General features: G+C 49.5%; 1 protein-coding gene across 1 annotated transcript; it reads left to right on the top strand.

The window, feature by feature from the left end:
• The first annotated feature begins 334 nt into the window (after positions 1 to 334).
• On the top strand, positions 335 to 13,842 carry Alas1 (5'-aminolevulinate synthase 1). The gene is made up of 11 exons (XM_048416715.3): positions 335 to 490; positions 1,286 to 1,508; positions 3,640 to 3,849; positions 5,399 to 5,548; positions 5,898 to 6,120; positions 7,837 to 8,021; positions 8,737 to 8,916; positions 9,487 to 9,651; positions 11,088 to 11,356; positions 12,076 to 12,238; positions 13,553 to 13,842. Exons 2-11 carry the CDS (start codon positions 1,307 to 1,309, stop codon positions 13,711 to 13,713), a joined length of 1,908 nt encoding a protein of 635 aa, XP_048272672.1. The 5' UTR covers positions 335 to 490; positions 1,286 to 1,306; the 3' UTR covers positions 13,714 to 13,842.
• The last annotated feature ends 1,324 nt before the right edge of the window (positions 13,843 to 15,166 follow it).

Raw genomic sequence — 15,166 nt, 5'->3', positions numbered from 1 at the left:
ACAAGCGAAACTAAGCCCCTAGTTAATTAGAGTTCTATTATCTGTAACCCCTACCTCTAAGTCCAAGAAACCCTTTTACTACTAGCAGGCAGGTTTCTGAGTGGTTGGTTTACACTCTACAATGGGGCGTAGGGGTCTGACACACAGGGCTGTTCGTGGAAGGTGACAGAGGGCCGAAGGATGGGGTCCAAAAAGGAACTTGCCCGCCCACCCCCTTGCCCTCCTGGTCTTGGAAGCCTAGGCCTGAGTCACAGTCCATCAGCTGGAGCTGAGCCCACACGGAGAGACCTGCCTCCTTCTTCTGCCAACTCCGGCGCGCGTGCGCCGGAGAGGCCGCGCCCACGGCGCATGCGCAGCGGTCACTCTGGCTCTATATTAGGGCCACACATAGCAGTTGCGTCCCCTAGGCTGCTATAGCGGACAAGGGCATTGGTCCATTTAGCGCCCTCCATTCGAGCGCCCACCGCCGTCCCGTCGAGAGCCCGCGCAGGTAAGGGTCGCGCTCAGTGGTCGCGGGAGGCCGGCGCGCCCCGCCACCGCGGCCACACGCCCCATCCCCTTCTGGCCCCCACCTTGGCTCAGCGTCCACCACCACCACCCCATCTTTACCTCTTAGGCTACCTCAGAGGCCCGGTTCCGTCCTCTCCTGTCATTCGGCATTTGACAGGCGGCTTCAGAATCTCCTTCCTACCCTTGCGACCCCGGGGAACCTCTGACTCACCGCTGACCCCTTCCACCAGCCCGATTCTCTGGGCTGGCTAGCCCTGCTCCTGTCCGAGTCAGCCCTGACCCTATCCTTTTTTCTGCTCCCTTTCCCGATTCCAGCTGTAGGGGCATGACCTTGTCTCGGGAACTCAAGGCTGGTCTAGACTCTTTCCCCTTCCTCGGGTTGCTAGGGTCCCCAGGCGTCCTCCCTACCTGTTTAGGCGACAGTGACTTCGCTAGCCTCGCTGTTGCCGCTGTGTGTTTGCTAAGGTGCGCACTCCTCGAGGAGCCTACGGCCTCCCACACCTATTCTGCTTTGTCCTTCATCTCTTCCACCCTCTTGGTCATTCGTTGTTAAACGTCCCTCTTTACTCTGGAGAAGTTGCATTGCCGGAGGGCTTTTATGTAGGTGGAGAATAAAGTGGTGGCCAGGGTAGAGTGTGGCCGCCACTCCTTTACTGAGTCCTACCTCGGTGCTGTCCGGTGCTGTCGTTAGTTTTGTTTGTTTGTTTGTTTTGGTTTTGAGTGAGAGGTAAGCCCAGGGCACCCTTGACATCACTCACAGTGGATTCTTCTCCAGGAGCCAGCAACCTCTGCAGACATGGAGACTGTGGTTCGAAGATGCCCATTCTTATCGCGAGTCCCTCAGGCCTTTCTGCAGAAGGCAGGAAAATCTCTTTTGTTCTATGCTCAAAACTGCCCCAAGATGATGATGGAAGTGGGAGCCAAGCCGGCCCCTCGAACCCTGTCCACTTCAGCAGTACACTGCCAGCAGACCAAAGAAACCCCTCCAGCTGATGAGAGTAAGTCGGGTTAGCAGTGAGGGACACCTCCTTGGTGGTAAGGGCCACTCTGAGGGAGGGATCAGCACTGTGCACGGGAGGGGGTCATCTTGTGTAACTGGCCTCTGACTCCTGGATTAGGAGCCTTTCATGCTCCTGGATTTAAAAGAGAAACAAAGCAGAAGCAGGTTTCTGGATTGCCTGTCAGGCCAGCTGGGTTCTAGAGTTTCCTCATTGTCTGGTGCGAGCAGCCGCTTGCAGTCTGTTCCTTGATGAAGATTTGGCCTTTGACTCGTAAAGCAGTGATTTTACAATCTGTTTAGTATTTGTTTTTTTTTTAAGTTTTTTGAAACAGGGTTTCTCTGTGCAACAGTTCTCACTGTCCTGGAACTCGCTCTGTAGACCAGGCTGGCCTCGAACTCACAGGGATTCGTCTACCTCTGCCTCCTGAGTGCTGGGATTAAAGGTGTGCACCACTGCCTGGCCCTGCTTAGCATTTTGAGGCAGGGTCTCACACTGGCCACATAGTCATGACCCCTCCTCTGCCTCCCCAGTGCTGACATCACAGACCTCAGCTACCGCTGCCGGGTTTTAATTTTTTTTTTGACGATGTATTTATGGTATTTTATGTATATGAGTGTTTGACTGCACCACATGTATGCCTGGTGTCCAAGGAGGCCAGAAGAAGGGGTCAGATCCTCTGGAGAGTTACAGATGGTTGTACCACTATCTCAGTGCTGAAAATTGAACCTGAGTCCTTTGGAAGAGCAGCAAGTGCTCCTAACCACTGAGCCATCTCTAGGAGAAGGACTTTTCGGAGTCTGCCTAATCCTAGTGAGCATTTCGCCTTCCGGGCTTCTCTTTGGTGTGAACCTGTAGGAAAGGAACGTTTGTTCTGTAAGTGAACAGGGCTCAGTCCTTCAGGGGATTTTCTGTCCAGAGTTAGTTATCTTTTCTCAGCGTGTCTGAGAAAAGTGGCCATGTTTGAGTTGAAGGCTCATTTCCTTTCTGTTGTCTAGACTGTCCACAACAGATCTGCTTGTAAAATTAAGTTAATTTCAAAATAACATTTCTTAACTTCCCTTTATAGAAAATGTTATGGAAACTGTATTGAGACACCTTACCCAAGTTGTAGAAAGAGCAGCCAGTGACTCATGGGAGTATTCCAAAATGATGAAGGAAGACTTTTCTAGAAGGAAGGTGAGCACATTGCTCAAGGGTTCGAGGAGTCACAGTAACTTAGAGCCCAAAACCAGCCAGTTGGGTTACGTCAGCAGCTCTGATGAACTTAAACGAGAAAGTAGGTGAGCTATGTGCGTGGAACCTGTATCCTTTCCGGCACACTAATAGCTTGAACCCAGAGAGGTCAGTGCAAAGATCTAAGTGGTAGCCTTTTTCTTTTTCAGAAGTATTATTAAAACTGGTTAAACTTGGGGGCTGGAGAAATAGCTCAGTGGTTAAGAGCACTGACTGCTCTTCCAGAGGACCCGGGTTCAATTCCCAGCACCCACATGGCAGCTCACAACTGTCTGAAAATCCAGTTCCAGGGGACCTGACACCTTCACACCAATGCACATAAAATAAAAGATAAATAAATCATAAAATTAAAAAAAAACTGGTTAAACTTTACTGGGAATCTATTTAGAAACTGTGAAGAGAGTAACGGTGACTGCTACTAATTGCCTTAGGGAGCATGGCTCCCCTGAAATACGCTGAGTGGACTTGAGGTAGAAATTGCTGACAGTGATCCAAGTCAAGAGCTTTGGGGGCTAAGTGCACACATAATCCCAGTGCTGAGGAGGCTGAGGCAGGAGGATTGCCAAGTCAAGTATCATGGGCTACAGAGCAAGACCCCATCTTAACAAATGGAAAAGGACTGTTGGTTTGTCTGAAAGTGTAAAATAGTGATCTTGGGTTTAGAAGAACACCTGTGAGTTTGGGTGCTCACTGGGCTGGGCCAACCAGCCCTTCAGAGGACCGCTGTACGGTGAGGCGGGCGAGAATGGATGTTAGCAGAGTTTAACAAAGGAAACTCGTGTGTGGGTTCACACACTAGAACAAGCATGAAGTTTGAGGCGCTGCGACTCGGTGACTTGCTTGTGCCCTGATGCAAGCAGGCCCTGATGCCTGTTCTTTCCATTTCCTCCCTCAGAAGAGAAAACTGCCAAAGCCGCAGTCCAGCAGGCTCCTGACGATGGCGCACAGCTCCCGTCTGGACACCCGTCACCCGCGACAAGCCAGGGCTCTGGGAGCAAGTGCCCTTTCTTGGCCGCACAGCTGAGCCAGACAGGCAGCAGTGTCTTCCGGAAGGCCAGCCTGGAGCTTCAGGAGGATGTGCAGGAAATGCATGCCGTGAGGAAAGGTAACAGAAATGACTCTGGCCAGGGGGAAGAGGGAGCCTGTCATTTGGGCCCCTGGGACCTCCGGTTTATGTGTGAGCTCTTAATAGGCCAGCATAGTACTAATGGGAATACCGTCCTCTCTAGTGCCAGAGAGGAAGGGGGATCGTCAAGCTAGACCATCCCGACTGTATTGCGAAATGTGGGACTTGCTTTCTGGTGAAGGTATAGGCAGTAGCCAGCTTCCCAAGTCATGCTCACTTTCTGGAAATAACCTGTCTTCTTGAACAGATGCCAGCATTTATTTGTCTCTTTGGTCCTTCTTACCCTTTCGAAGGATAGACGGTAGAACCATAGTATTACTGCAGTAATACTAGCTAGCTGTTTGTCCTTCTGGTGGTCATGGGAGAGCAACCTTACCCTCATCGAGCTTCCAACCACCCCTAAAAGCCTTAGCATGCTGAGCATGGCACATACCTTGAATTCCAGTACCTGGGAGGCAGAGGCAGGAGGATCAATGTGAGTTTAAGTTCAACCTGGTCTACATAGACAGTTCCAGAATATCCATGGCTGCTTAGAGAGGCCCTATCTTGAAAAAAGAGCTGGGCAGTGGTGGCGCACGCCCTTTAATCCCAGCACTTGGGAGGCAGAGGCAGGCGGATCTCTGTGAGTTCAAGGGCTAGTTCCAGGTCAGGCTCCAAAGCAATGCAGAGAAACCCAGTCTTGAAAAACCAAAAAAAAAAAAAAGGAAGGCTACCTCAGTAAAAGTTGCTATCATGCGAGAAGTATTCAGGAGGGGAGTAGGCTGTGCTAGGAGGCGTGCCGGCCAGCTGGGAGCCTTAGGCTCTAATTCGTGTCCGTTGGAACTGGCTGATAGCTATGAAAACAAAATAACATTGAAGCCTGTACCCTCAGGACTACACATGCAAGGCAAGAGGGTCTTGAGTTCAAGGCCAGCCTGGGCTACAACAATACTCCATTTTGAAAAGCCCAAAAGCAGCCCAGGATCAAATGCCACTATATAATAAGCACACTAAAGGAGGAGACATTCTATATACTCATTACAACTAACTGATCATAATTTGGTTATGATTGGCTTCTTTTCATGAAGTAGACAATAGGCTATTCTATTGGTTTTGTGTTTTGTTTTGAGACAGGGAGGGTTTCACTGTGTAATGCAGTCTGGACTCGGATTTGTAGAGATCTGCCTCTCTCTGCCTCCCGAGTGCTGGAACTAAAGCCATGTATCAAGATGCCCAGACAACAAGATATTTTTTTTGAAAAATTTGATTTTAATGTTTTGCTTGTATGTATATCTGTGCCCCAAAATGTGCCTAGTGCTCAAGGAGGCCAGAAGAGGATGTCAGATCCTGGAACTAGTTACAGACAGCTGAGCTATCATGTGGATACTAGGAATCAAACTCAGGTCCTCCAGGAGAGCAGCCAGTGCTCTTAGCTGATGAGCTAGCTCCAGCTGTGCCTGCCCACCCCCATAAACTATTATGCCTAGAAGGTATTGTGAACTAAGAATAAAAAGTCCATCTTTTATGCCTCGTGTTACTTTTGCCATAGAGGTTGCCCAGAACTCTGTGACCCCCAGTGTAACCAGTGTGAAAACCGGTGGAGAGGATCCGAGCCAGCAGCTAAAGAACTTCCAGGATATCATGCGGAAGCAGAGGCCAGAAAGAGTGTCTCATCTTCTTCAGGATAATTTGCCAAAATGTGAGTCTTGTCGTTTGTGAGTTAATCGTATGTCAGATTAGAGGCGAAGTGGCGTGGGGAGGGAGAGCCCTGTGGTCCTTGCTTGAGTACTGTTGGGCTCAGTGGCACTGAATGCCACTGATTATTGGCCTCCTCTCTTTTGTTACCCATCGCCTATGTACTGGACAGTATACCCAACACTTGACAAGTGCAGTCTTGTTTACCCCTCATGGTACTGGGACATCATTCTAGTCCTGAATATAGTCATGAAATGGCCAAGCTGAGATCTGAACTCAGGTCTGTCTTTCCTCCAGACCCGGAGAGTCTTCTTAAAAAAAACTGCGCTGTCTTTTGTTTGTTTTTATTTTAGCTGTTTCCACTTTTCAATATGATCGCTTCTTTGAGAAGAAAATTGATGAGAAAAAAAATGACCATACCTACCGAGTTTTTAAAACTGTGAACCGGAGAGCACAAATCTTCCCCATGGCAGACGACTACACGGACTCCCTCCTCACCAAAAAGCAGGTGTCAGTCTGGTGCAGTAACGACTACCTAGGCATGAGTCGCCACCCGCGCGTGTGTGGGGCAGTCATGTAAGTAACTGGCATTATTTGGCAAGACATAGATGGTGTATACAACTGGACGTTTTGTGGGAGAATATTTAGTCACTGTAAGTGTGCCACGGTGATACTGCTGTTCCCTGTAGACACAACTCTCCGTCCACTGGTCCAGGAGTTCCGGGATTGAGCGCAGGCCACCAGGCTTTACAGCAAAGCCCCTGCCTGCTGAGCCATCTCACTGGCACATGTTCTCAGCCTTTGATAACCACCACTATTGACTTTCTTAGAGACAAATATGAAGATAGTGGAAAAGGCTATTTCAGGATGATGTGTTTAAAAGGATGGAGGTCCCATCTTTGTCCTTCAGGAGGACCGCCATGGCTTGAGAGAGTTGCTCATCAAATTCTCCAAGGACTTGCTAAAGAGAGTCCCATGTGAGGTTGAGCAATAGCGTTTGCATATGTCCTAATGTGTGACTGCTTTGCAGTCTTCTAGAGTGTGCTTTCTCTTAACTTATTGTTGGGGCAATGATTATTCTTAGAAAAAGAAGCCTTAGTTTAAGTTACATGGCTAATATGTCTTAATGACTGTTAAATGAACACTTACGCTGAAAGATTTATTTATTTTATGTGTACAAATATTTTACCTGCACGTCTGCCATATGTTTGCCTTTGAGGTCAGAAGAGGTTTTTGGATCTTCTGGAACTAGGAATTGAACCTGGGTCCTCTGAAAGAATAGTTAATGCTCTTAACCACTGAGCCATTGCTCCAGTCCCTGAACACTTACTTATTCTTAACAATCCCGCTAAGATTTAGGCCCAGGTTTCATAATAAGAGAGATCCTAGATAAAATCAACAGAATTTTCATTCTCTTGGGTTCTGGAAAGAGGACCAATTTATATGATGTTTAGAACCATGGGTTAAAAGGTTCTTTTTTAAAAAAATAAAAAATAAGTTGGGCATAGTGGTGCATGCTTTTAATCCCAGCACTTGGGAGGCAAAGGGTCTCTTTTAATTCAAGGCCAGCCTGGTCTGCATAGTGAGTTCCAGGATAGCTAGAGCTACATAGTGAGATCCTGTTTCAAAAAACAAAAACAAACAAACAAAAAATTAAAATGAAATAAAAGTAGAACCATGAGTTTTCTTGCTTAGTTGAAGTATAATTATGGTTTTGTTGTTGTTTTTTGTGTGTGCTGGGGTTACAGGCACATACTCCATGTGTGTTTATGCAGTACCAGGGATTGAACCCATGGCTTTTTATATACTAAGTAAGCACTCTACCACCTGAGCTCCAGCCCCAACCCTAAAGTGTTTGTGTGGCGGGGGGGTGGGTGGGGGGGGGGTGGGGGTGGTGGGGATGGGTGGATGGGGTGTGCTTAGAGGCCCGAGGGCAGCCTTAGGTCTTTGCTCCATAGCCTTTTATCTTTGTTTTTTGAGAACCCCTCTGCTCCAGTGCTGGAGTTGTAGGAATATAAGACCCCTGGATTTTAAATGAATTCTGAAACTGGAGAGGTGGCTCAGAGATTGAGAGAACTGGCTGTTCTTCCAGAGGTCTTGAGTTCAATTTCCAGCAACCACATGGTGGCTCACAACCATCTATAGTGAGATCTGGTGCCCTCTTATGGCCTGCAGACATACATGCAGACAGAACTCTATATAAATAGTACATAAGTAAATCTTTAATAAGTAAATAGATGAGTTCTGGAGATCTGAACCCTGGCGTATTAGTATTTCACTTATTTTTAACAGGGAGACTGTGAAGCAGCATGGTGCAGGAGCTGGTGGAACTAGGAATATTTCTGGAACCAGCAAGTTCCACGTGGAACTGGAGCAGGCGCTGGCCGACCTCCATGGCAAAGATGCAGCACTCTTGTTTTCCTCCTGCTTCGTCGCCAACGACTCCACCCTCTTCACCCTGGCTAAGATGATGCCTGGTAAGGAGGCCTTGTGTCAGCATCCTAGCACGTTTGAGGGGTCTGCATAATGACAAGAGCATTGGCTACTCAGAAGGCCCGCTCCAAGTCAGCCTGGCAGCCTGGATCAGCACAAGGTGCTGACTGGGAGTTCCAGCAGAACGTGGTCAGTGATGACTGAAACATGGAAGGTCCTGTCCTGAAGCCCCTGACTCGATTGTAGTCATATTCTAAGAAGCCCCTTTAGCAAATGCTTCATTGCATTTAGTCATATCTTCATTGAGTTTGAAATGAGGTACCCTTTTTTTTTTTTTGAGACAGTTTTTGTTTTTGCACATAATCTTACTGTGTAACACAGGCTGGCTTCAAACTGTTGGTTCTCCTGCCTCAGAATGCTGGACTTTTAAGTATGTGACATTGTGGCTTTAAGGATTGTTCTCCATGGTTTTTGTGTTCTGTGTTTCATGATGTTGGGATGGAATGCAGGGCGTCAGCTCATGTAAATCAAATGCCTTGCAGCCGAGCTCCATCCTAAGAGCCATGGGCTTTCTCTGCCTTTGCATTTTCCGAGAAGAGAAGCAGTAGCTAGTTACCATATCAGCACAGATACTGACTCAGTGTCTTTCATAGTGGACACTTTCAAGACACTGTCAGCAGGAAAAGACCTGTTGTACCTGTCCAGGATGTCGAGTGTCTTTGATGCCTCTGCCCCTAAGTTGCATTTTTCTTACGTCAGGCTGTGAAATTTACTCTGACTCTGGGAACCATGCCTCCATGATCCAAGGGATTCGCAACAGTCGAGTGCCAAAATATATCTTCCGCCACAACGATGTCAACCATCTCAGAGAACTGCTGCAAAGATCTGACCCCTCAGTTCCCAAGATTGTCGCATTTGAAACTGTTCATTCCATGGATGGTAAGCCTGTGCTGAGACCAATCAGAAGCCTGAGATGTGGAACCAGCCTTGAACTGTTTAAAAAGTACAATGTGTGGGCTCAGGGGATGTAACTGGTCGTCAAGCTTCTGCTTCACGGTGTCTCCGGCTACACCCAGTGCCAGGAACAAACAAAAATAGGATGTTTCCTTTGGTTTTGCATCTTTGTCTCTGCTGGGATTCTGTAATTGAGAGACACTGTATGGAGGGGGGAACTGGGTTTCTGCTCTGGCTGTTGCTAACTATGACCTCAAGGCAAACAGGAACTGGGGAAAGTTAGTTTTCTCTCCAGTACTAAAAGTGACCCCACAGAGTATAAGGCAAGCCAGGCATTGGTGGCACACACCTTTAATCCCAGCACTCGGATGGCAGAGACTAATGGAACTGAGTTCAAAGCCAACCTGGTCTACAGACAGTTCCAGGGTAGCCAGGGTATACAGAGAAACCCTGACTCAAAAAAAAAAAAAAAAAAAAAACAAAACAGAAAAAGAATGTAAGTCCTTTGCTTTGGCTCTGATCACGAATATTAATATTTTCCATGGCTTTCTTTAGGAGCCGTGTGCCCACTGGAAGAGCTGTGCGATGTGGCCCATGAGTTTGGAGCAATCACGTTTGTGGATGAAGTCCATGCGGTGGGGCTGTATGGTGCTCGAGGCGGAGGGATTGGTGACCGGGACGGAGTCATGTCAAAAATGGACATCATTTCTGGTACACTTGGTGTGTATGCTTTGTAAATTCTGCCCTTTTACGCTGAACTTCAGATACGTAACAAGACCAACGACTGGCGGGTCTGACTGGCACCAGGATAGGAAGCAGTGTGGTAGCATGTAAAGCCTGGGCCGTTTCTCTTTGGGGCGAACTTTGTTTCCATGAGACAGGGTTTCAGTCTATAGCCCAGGCTGACCTCACGGCGGCCCTCCTGCTTCAGGTTCTCCAGTGCTGGCTCTGCAGGCGTGCTGCCACTTCCATCGTGCAGTGAATTTTTTCAGTCCAGTGGATTGCCAGTGGATGCCCCGCTTTGGAGCATCCCTAGGGACATGGAGGCTCGCAGACTCCCACAGCTAAATATGACAGGAATTATATTACTTGCCATCTGAGCTCATTCCAGCCATTCTTGTGGCTCTTACTGCATCCTGTGACAAAAGCCTTCACTCTGTGCTGCTGGGTTCTGAAGGAGAGAGCACCCCAGTGATCTTCCAGCAGGTGTTGGGAAATGCTGTGCTCTGTGCCTGACCCAGGGAGCGAGTGCTCCGCTGTTCCAGCCTGCTCCTCTCCTCATATGGCTCCGAAGTCTGGCCCTCAGTCCCAGCTGTGCAGCTCCCTGGTTGTGTGACCTTTCCATGCCTGTTTTGTTTTGTTTTTCCCCATCAATGTGGTGGAAACAGCACTGGGAGCTGTGTCCGGATTCCCGTAGAGAAGATAAATGAGTATTTATAGATCCTTACTATAGATGTTGCCTTCGCCTGTGAGCATTGCTGAGAGGTTGTAGAAATTGAGGGTTTTTTCTTTTCTCTTTTCATAAAAATTTAGAGTTTGTTAAGGGCAGTGAGAAACCTGTGTGGCAGTCAGTGAATGCTAAGTTAGAACTTAAACTTAATTAAGGACCAGCAAGGAAAACCCTGTCAAGGGAGTGAAGCCTCCTCCAGACCTGGAGATAGCAGAGGGAAGCCCCCTATTCAAATGCCAATTCCAGTGTGGGGGTGGGGGGGGGGGTGGGAGTGGGGGGTAGGCTTGGTGGAGGTGTGGCCCAGTGAGGCGGAAGTGCTAGGCAGAGAAATTTCCACCCTAGGACTTTGCCCCTGCTTAATCCTCTTGCGGTTGAGAAAAATGTTCACTTCAGAACAGAGAGTTAAGGCTCCTGAGAACCAACCCTTTTGGAGTCCTTAATCCTGAAATATGAGACACAGATTATACAAGGGCATTGGCCAGAACTGAAAAACAAGCCTGATTCTAAGTCAGCCCTGACTGGTTCTGAGTGTTTGTATTTATCCAGCAAATGCCAATTGCCCAGACTTTGCCCTTTGCTTGAACAGCAAGTAAGGTTTCTTTCAGTCCTGCTGCAGATGCCTTAGCCGGGTGACGGCCACCAAGTCTGCGGTGCCTCTTGGCGCCCATGCTGCTGTTGCCAACCTAACAGCTCTTCTTCCTCCCAGGTAAGGCGTTCGGCTGTGTCGGAGGGTACATCGCCAGCACAAGTTTGCTGATCGACACCGTACGGTCCTACGCTGCTGGCTTTATTTTCACCACCTCCCTGCCTCCCATGCTGCTGGCTGGAGCCCTGGAGTCTGTGCGGATCCTGAAGAGTGCCGAGGGGCGCGCCCTCCGCCGCCAGCACCAGCGCAATGTCAAGCTAATGAGGCAGATGCTGATGGACGCTGGCCTCCCGGTCATCCACTGCCCGAGTCACATCATCCCTGTGCGGGTAATGGCCTGTCTGTGGTCGAACTCCACACGTGATGTACCAGTGTTCTGTCCACCTTCCTAAAGCTGGGCTTGTGCAGGGTGATTGCTAGGGCTGGGACCACAGCCAGTGGCCCTCTGCCATGCCTCTGTCTTCAGCTGCCTGGGCTGCCTTCACAATAAGAAGGAAGTCTTTGAGCTGGAGCACAGATTCCCTCTCCAGAGCAGTAACCTTAACAGGGTAAACACAGAACGTGTGCCTGGACAGCTCTGGAAGGGAAGCACGGGCAGCTTTGAGGTGTGACTTTCACTTGGTGCATTTCAAAGCCGGTCTTGCACTTCCTCTGCAATCAGATCCCTGCTGACGTCACCGTTAATGTAAGGAAATAGCTAGTACCCCAGAGCAGGCAGACCCTCCTGGGAACAAGGACTTGCTTGTGTGAAAAAACAAAACAACAAAAAGAGCACCTGCTTGACCATACAGGACCTGAGAGGGCAGCCGTCTGCACCTCTTTGGCCATACAGGACCTGAGAGGGCAGCCAGGCTGTAGCCCATCCTGCGAATGTAGCTCCCTTAAACTGCAGGCGTTCAGGCAGCATCGCCCACCTCCCCCAGGCTTGTACACTTGGCTGCAGTCTGGTCTTGAGTCTGAGCCGCATGCGTGGACGCTTTGTTCTTGACGGTCTCTGCCAAATTATCATGTCTTATTCTGACCCTGCTCCTGCTGTGATGGACCTTAGGTCGCCGATGCTGCTAAAAACACAGAAATCTGTGACGAACTGATGACCAGGCATAACATCTACGTCCAAGCCATCAATTACCCCACGGTGCCACGTGGGGAGGAGCTCCTACGGATCGCCCCCACCCCGCATCACACCCCGCAGATGATGAACTTCTTCCTCGGTGAGTTGGTGCAATGGTTCAGGGAAATATCTCCACCACACTGGGGCTGCGCCTCCAGTGAGCCGTGTGAAGCCCGCACAAAGCTCTGGCAGGGTTTACCTGATGCTTCAGGCGGGCAGTAGTTTCTTCCTGTCCTGAGCAGCTATGCATGCCCTCGGTTGGCACATGACAAAACTCTAAAATTAGACAGTAGTGACTCACTTGACAGTGTGCATGGTCTGTTTGGAAACTCTCAGGAAGCCTGCCCGCCCCCCATGCCCTCTCTTCTGTCATGTGAGTTGTGGCTATTGAGGGGACAAGAGGCCTCTGATGGTGCAAGTCTGCCCTGGCCTTTGGAATCCCACTCACATTTCTCTGCATTTTCTCTTTCCTGACATGAGGTCCTTGAACTATGTCATTCTGGTGGCTCTGTGCTGCTCCCCACCTGCCTTGTCCATTCCTGAGGTGGACACTGAAGGGGCTTTTAGCTTTAGTTGGCCGTTGCCTCCCTAGGCCCTCTTGGACCTTCCCAAGTCAGGGTAACTTTGAAGGATAGACTTTATGTTGAAGATGCTCAGAGGACTTTTGTTTGGTTTTGGTGCTAGAGTTGAACTCGGGGTCTTAGCATGCTAGGTAGGCCCTCCACCCCTGAGCTCCCCTTCCCCAGGTTCCCGAGATACTCAGGCTAGCGTACTGACCCAGCAGTAGCTACTGAAGCTGGTTTGTGAAGTAAGACCCAACTCTGGGTTGTGTTTTTGTTTTTACTCTTAGAACTGTGTCACTGAGATTAATTCACATATCATAAATTTTACCTTCTTTTTTGTTTTTTGGTTTTTGAGACAAGGTTTCTCTGTGTGCATGTCCTGGAACTAGCTCTTGTAGACCAGGCTGGCCTTGAACTCACAGAGATCTACCTGCCTCTGCCTCCTGAGTCCTGGAATTAAAGGAAATTTTACTTTCTTGAAATACAGAATTAAAAGTCAGTGGTGGCACATGCCTGTAATCCCAGCACTCAGAAGGCAGAGGCAGGTGGATCTCTGTGAGTTCAAGGTCAACCTGGTTCTAGGACAGGCTCCAAGGCTAGAAATCTAGAAATCCTGTCTCGACAGGGGTGGGGGTGGGGGGTGGGGGGATGGGGAGGTGGGGGAGTGGGGGGGGTTAGATACATTCATGGTGTTGATTAGCTCTGTTCTTTTCATTGCCATACAATTTCCTATTTGCATCTGTGCATGGGCGCTGGATGCTTCAGGATTGCTGCAGGCTTCTGTGTGGACGTGCTCTGATTCTTTGGGGCGGAAGATCCCTGTGGTGCTCAAACATTGTCTTTCCCCACAGAGAAGCTGCTGGTCACGTGGAAGCGAGTAGGGTTGGAGCTAAAGCCACATTCGTCAGCGGAGTGCAACTTCTGCAGGAGACCCTTGCATTTCGAAGTGATGAGCGAGAGAGAGAAAGCCTATTTCTCAGGCATGAGCAAGATGGTGTCTGCCCAGGCCTGACTGTGACCTCAGTTCCTCACCTAACCCCCGGCCATTACCATATCCAATAGTAGCCAGAATTGTCTTTATATGTGAAATAAATTATATATTAAATCTTAATCTATAGTAAAATTATAGTCCTGAAAATAACTTCTTGTGTGTTAGGTGTCTCTGCTGCTGACTGCTGAATGGAGAAATAACTTACCTGGGCTGTGCTGTGGCTGTATACATTGATGTCCTGCAGGCCTTGTGCTCTGTTCAGATCTGACCAGCACGGCACTGAGCCTGTAGGTGGGCCAGCTGGCACCCTAGTAACTGCCAGCAATGATGCCACCTGCTGCTGACTTCCCTTTAAACCTCCTGCCTCAGTGCCCACAGCCCCATCACAGCTCGGTCCTTCCCGCTTTCCTTCAGCCACTGCCTCAACCTCACCCTTCCCACCGAAAGTCACACTTCAGTCAAGCCTGAAGGAGGGCCCATCTGTGTTTACCAAGTCTTGTGGCCTGCCCCTCCCTGACCCCTAGTCATGCCCTCTGCAGAGAATGTGCAGGGCTTTCTTTCTGCACCTCGTGTGCCCTCTCCATTTGTATTTGGGTCTTGCCGCTTCTTGCGCAGTCTGAAGCCACCCCTTGTCTTCTGTCACATACCTCTCCCCCTCTGCTGTCTCTTCCTCCCGGAAGCAGACATGACCTTTAGCCAATGGCCAAGCTGTCACCCAGGCTCCACCCCTCACAGCTGCAGCTGTCCTTGTCCCACCTCTGCACAGCCCTTGCCACCCCTCCCTTGCCACACATATTGCCAGTCTTGCCAAACCCAGCCACTGGTTCTTCTGCCTCTCACTAGGTCCCTCCGTGGTATCTGAGCGGTTGGCCTTGGTTTTCTTTACAGCTTTTCCATCCACGTCTAAGCCATGCCGTTCCCTGCCCCCAATAGTGTTCCCTCTAAGCTGGGTGCTCCTATGACTGCTGTTGGTCCTGCTTCACCAAGTGCTCCACCTCACAGTCTTCCTGGGGTCTCCCAGGTCCATGGGGTGTAGAAAGCATTCTGCCCCCTGCACCCCCACAACTGTTTCTGCACCTGGTCCTCACATCATTGGCTCAGGTGATGCAGTCTCTCATCTAGAGCCAGCTGTCTACTCTCTTACATAGCAGCAAAACCCATCTTAGGCCAGGCTGGGCTGCTGCTACTGCCCTCTTCTGCCTTTGCCTCCACCCCAACAGCAGTCTGAGAGGTCTTAGAAAAACACGGAAGCCTGAGTAACAGAGACCTCAAACCCCACAGTGACACACTTCCTCCAACAAGGCCACTATTAGGCCTAATAGTGCCATTCCCTTTGGGGGCCGTTTTCTTTCAGACCATCTCAACAATAGATAAGAGTTTATGGCCAAGGGTATGAGTGACAGCACAGGCACCTGGGAGGTCTACACCCATCTAGGATGACTGACTATTCCCCCAGGCCGATGAAGATGGAATT

The sequence above is a fragment of the Myodes glareolus genome, chromosome 4 (assembly GCF_982192425.1).
Source record: "Myodes glareolus chromosome 4, mMyoGla1.1, whole genome shotgun sequence".
Lineage (NCBI taxonomy): Eukaryota > Metazoa > Chordata > Mammalia > Rodentia > Cricetidae > Myodes > Myodes glareolus.
Note: the sequence above shows the minus strand (reverse complement) of the source record. Positions and strands in the feature narration are given on the sequence as shown.

Excerpts from the sequence above, each read along its gene's own strand:
- Alas1 (XM_048416715.3), top strand. The coding sequence starts at position 1,307 with ATGGAGACTGTGGTTCGAAGATGCCCATTCTTATCGCGAGTCCCTCAG. Across the intron at positions 6,121-7,836 it reads CGCGTGTGTGGGGCAGTCAT|GGAGACTGTGAAGCAGCATG; the intron begins GTAAGTAACTGG and ends TATTTTTAACAG. Across the intron at positions 8,917-9,486 it reads AACTGTTCATTCCATGGATG|GAGCCGTGTGCCCACTGGAA; the intron begins GTAAGCCTGTGC and ends GGCTTTCTTTAG.